Source organism: Coptis chinensis, chromosome 9 (assembly GCF_015680905.1).
Source record: "Coptis chinensis isolate HL-2020 chromosome 9, ASM1568090v1, whole genome shotgun sequence".
Taxonomy (NCBI): domain Eukaryota; kingdom Viridiplantae; phylum Streptophyta; class Magnoliopsida; order Ranunculales; family Ranunculaceae; genus Coptis; species Coptis chinensis.
This window is the reverse complement of record NC_141464.1, coordinates 73,419,023-73,423,725: the sequence shown is the minus strand read 5'-3', so window position 1 is coordinate 73,423,725 and position 4,703 is coordinate 73,419,023. Positions and strand designations below refer to the sequence as shown.

The following is a 4,703-nucleotide window of genomic DNA, read 5'->3' as shown; positions in this document are numbered from 1 at the left end:
TAAGCAAGAAGGCATCCATCTTTCATGTTGTTTGAAACTTTCAATCTCTCCCTCTCTATGTGGTCTACACCGTGCCAACTTGTGCACTACTTCCTTTCAAAGGTGCAACTTATCAAGTTATCATCCACCCCTTTAAAGGAACTGTTCCTCTATCTGTGAAGGGTGGAACCCAGAATAATTGTTCAGTACCTTTATTCCTCATTTCCTCGCCCTACCATTTTGAACTCATCTCTAGTCTCTACCACTAAAATGCCAAAAACAATAGTAGAAAGTAGAAACTTCAAAGACAGTTAAGTCCTTGTCATCTCATCGATAGTTCCAAAAAAATCATTTTGAATCCATTAAACCAGGCAATAAGTTCAGAGCATAGATGATTTTTTTGCCAACCTTCACTGGATCTAATTGCTTAACGGACATAATAAAGTTCTAAATTTCTTCCTCCTCATTAAAAGCCATCTTTCCTGACAACGTGTTTAGTGAACTAGAAATTTCAATTCAGATTATGTACACAAAGTGGTCCCAGTGCGCTCAGGAGAAAATCTGGAAATCTTCATCTTTACATGCATAGTAAGTGAGGAAAATCCAAATTCTTCTCAGAAAATGCGCACACGATGAAAATTAATTTTATCTTTTGGTATGGATCCAAAAAAATTCTCATTTATAATCATATGCTGGCATTGCTAAATTGTGCATTATTGAAGAAGAGGACAACAAGGATGTTGTTACTTGTTGCTAACTTGTATTAATGAGCTAAGGGCCCAAGAATACAGTAATCACACCACTAAAATAAGTGAAGAATACGCTCATCTAGACTCTAGTCTTCTTAGGCTCAGCGGGTCAGAGTCCACTCAACCCAATCATGGCCCACTAAAAAATGATTAATCACATAATAATAAAGATCTCTAATTAATCGTCACTTAACCATCAAATCCAGTCTGACTCCATACAGCATCACGGACCCGTCTCATATCTCTACCTTTTAGAGTTCGACCAACCCCTTCAAAAACCGATTTCGCAGCTGAATTACGACTTCGAGCTAAGTACTCATGTGGTGGAACTCGTTCCGAATCATAATCCTCAGTTCCATCATCTGACTCATGCATTGATTCAACTGAGTTGACTCGATATATTTTCGACCAATTCGGTACATTCACTGGTGCCGAGGAGGCCGCATGGCGTCCACGCTGAGGCGCCATGTGGTCATGAGCATGATATTGGTGCAAAATTCGAGGTGATGTGTTCCTCCTAGCATCATCGAAGGCCAGTGATAAGCCACCAATATGACGTTCTTCATTATCGATCCATCGTTGACTTCGTATCGAACGGTCACGACTAGTGTTTGACCCATTTGAGCTCCATTCAGTATGTCCATCGTGGTGTACGTGATCATCTCGATCAACTACATCATCAATCATTGACCATACATCTTCTTCACCAAACTCGGATGCATCATCATTTGACACTTGGCTATGATTGTACCCAATGTAACGCTCCGGTCGAGTTGTCATGGCAACTTTACGGCCCTTGGCCATTGCATTAGGCGACTTTATATGATAAGGTAGACCGAATTCCGGCTACCGGAATTGGTGTCTAGACGTTAGAACTTATTTCATAACGAGCTGAGACACTTGAGAAATATAGATCAAACGTTACAACCCACTTGTGTACTTATAGCTTTCATAAGGCCGCCCCTGCATTTCATTTCATTTGGTTTCATGTGAGCTTCATTTGGTTTGCATTTCGTGTAGTTTCAAAAATTTACTGTGGTCTGTTCAAAAACATGAAGGAAGTTGATCTCAAACTGCTGATAAAACTTTTAGTCAAATTACTTTGACGTGCTGTGGGAGTGTGGACCTTGGTTTGTTTGGAGCAGTGTACTCAAGGCGCGTGCCTAGGCGCGCTTAAAGCGCAAGGCGCACTTTTAGTGCCTCGCCTTGACTAAGGCGCGAGAGGTCATATAAGGCGTTTTTTTTTTTTTTTGTCGGAGCTGTGCTTGTAAGCGACCTTATCAACTTTTATAGTTTTTTCGTTTTTTTTTACAATTTTTGCTATACGTGACACATTTACACTCGATCCAATTGTTGTATGATATAAGAAATTGTACAAATTTAGTAAGTTTCATTGTGGAGTACACTTTAAACTTAATTTTGACTAGTTTTTGTTAAGTTGTATGGATTGAGAAAAGACACAAAGATAGATTAAATTTTAAATGAAGTTTTACGGGATTCTAAAATTGAATCACGTGTTCTATTTTATAAAGAACTCATTTGGCTCAATTCGATCGGTTCATTATTTTAGTTTATTGAAGTTGAGCTAGATTGTATTGAGAGATACGAGTTTTATTTTGCTCTTTACTTATTGCTTAAGATTTTTCTTTTAAATGACTACAATGGTTTTATGTTTACAATCACATAAAATTAATTTTAAAGTTTGGCTAAGCAAATCAGTGATAATTTATGTCATATTTAATATTTATTTTATTTTTTATTTGATATATCTATTTTTTTATTACTACGTGCCTCACTTCAAGTTTAAGGCACAAGAGGGTGTTGTGCCTTAGGTGCGCTTTTAACTTTTACTACACTTATAACGCCTCGATTTTTTTTAATAATGATTTTTATAATTATTAATTAATTAAATTATTTATTTTCAAAATTATAAAGGACCGATTTCGGGATCGCGTGGGCTGGTTTTGGGGCCGAAGTCTCATTTGGCTGGGTTTGGGACCCAAGTATATAAACACATTTTTCTGTAAAATAGGGTTCCCGGAGAATAGAATAATGAAAATTTGAAAGCCGGATTTGGAGGGTGGACGGTTGGACGATTTTAGGGATTAAGTAGGAGTCGCTCGCAATTTTAGCTATTTTGCTATTTCACCGAACTTATGGTTTTCTCGTGTTGATATCGTTTCATTTTCCGTTGTATTGACTTCGTTTTATTCGCTTTATTAAATTTTATTTAAATTTCGGATTTGTAATTAAACCGTAATAATCGCGGATATCGGTTTGGAACTCGCTCAAACTTTGAACAAAGGCCAATGGCGCCTCACGTAAAGCGCCCAACATAGTTTTAAATCTTTGTTTTGTTATTGGGGTGTCGATACATTTGAGAGAACTGGCCGAAGCCGACATGATAAATGGTGGCAAAATAAACCCCCTCGATTCGCTTTTGGTTTTGTTGTTTTGCTTTAGTTGGATTTTGGTTGTTGTATTCTTGTTGTGGGATGGAATGGAATATTTATGTTTATTTTTATTTGTTAACGCCATTCTTGGATCTGTTAACTTCGGGGTTTATCGTTTTAAAATCGTTTGAACTGCTTTTGTTTGGATTTGATGTTTGTTTGATATTTGTGAGGGTCATTGTGTGGTTTCGTGGGAAGCCATTAATGGCGGTCGAAGCTTTTAGATCTAGATTTGGGAGCGATCTCAACCGTGGAGGAAAGTGGAGTGGTGTGGGTATTAAAGTTGTTTGGTTTTTGACGAGGGTTTGGGGTTGAAATGGGCGGCCTCGGTTAGAGCTTGGTGGTGGCCGGATTTGGTGGTGTTGGATCTGTTGGAGGGAGAAGAAAGAGAACGCCGATCCGGTGCTCGGGGACGATTCTATTTTCTCTACACCGTTAATTGTTGGGCCGGGGGCGGTTTTGGTTTTGGGCTATTTTAGTTTTGTTTGGGCCCGATTTTTATTAAGTTTGGGACCGGTTCTAATATTAGTCTATGGGCCCGCTTTTAATTGTTTTGTTTGGGCGAACCCATTTGTATTTTGGATCGGTTTAATTAATTTGTGGACCGGTTTAATTAGTTTTCCTTTGGGCCCCATCACTTAACTGTTTTGGCCAATTTTAATCTCGAGGCCACTCCAGGACTTAATATTGATCCCAAAATGGAATAAATAATGGGTGTAGACTTTCGGGTAGGGTTTAAACGTTGGGCGAGCCATTGGTCCGAACCAGTGACGTCGGGGTTTGTATTCACGAGCCTTTGACTTTTCGACTTTAGCCATGAACCATGAATCTTTATTTGTTACTTTGACCATGACATTTTTTGACTTTGACCGGGACAATTTGACTTTGACCGGGACAGTTTGACTTTGACTTTGACCATGATGTGGTGACCTTTGACCTTTGACTTTGACCGTTGACCTTTGACCGTTGACTTTGATCTTTGTGGAATGTTGACTTTTCTAGTTTTTCACATATTTGATTATATAAAATATTATCGATATTATATAAGGTTTGGTTGGTCATTATCTAATTTAGATTTGACGCGAAAAGTGTGAAAAACATATATATATTGGGCTTTGATTGTGGATCGCGGACCGTTTATTTGCGCTTCGTTTTATGTGTATATTATATGGACACATATAGTAATAAAATGTTAATGGAAGCTTCAGATAATTTGGTGGTCATTATCTAAGAAAGATTTGACCTCGATGTTGTGTATTTTTGACACGTGACGATATTGAGATATTAGGAGATATTATATTCCTAATAACGTTATAATAAAAATACGTTGAAGCATTGTGACATGAGATAATATCTTTGGGATATTTATATTAACGCAATATCTTTAGAAATGTATATACACTCCATTATTTTATATGTGAGATGATAATATAGTATTGGTGAATATTAAAAGGTAGTGCAATAAATATATAACGTGAAAGAATGAAAGTGACTATGAGATATAATTGAGATGTTTCTAGAT

At 37.4% G+C, this 4,703-nt stretch overlaps 1 protein-coding gene across 1 annotated transcript; it reads right to left on the bottom strand.

Annotated features, from left to right (window-relative positions):
• Positions 1–622: 622 nt before the first annotated feature.
• Positions 623–1,657, bottom strand: LOC147477944 (protein S40-5-like). The gene has a single exon (XM_086583316.1). It carries the CDS (start codon positions 1,530–1,532, stop codon positions 918–920), a length of 615 nt encoding a protein of 204 aa, XP_086439442.1. The 5' UTR covers positions 1,533–1,657; the 3' UTR covers positions 623–917.
• Between the last annotated feature and the right edge of the window lie 3,046 nt (positions 1,658–4,703).

Coding starts and splice junctions, on each gene's coding strand:
- LOC147477944 (XM_086583316.1), bottom strand. CDS start 1,532: ATGGCCAAGGGCCGTAAAGTTGCCATGACAACTCGACCGGAGCGTTAC.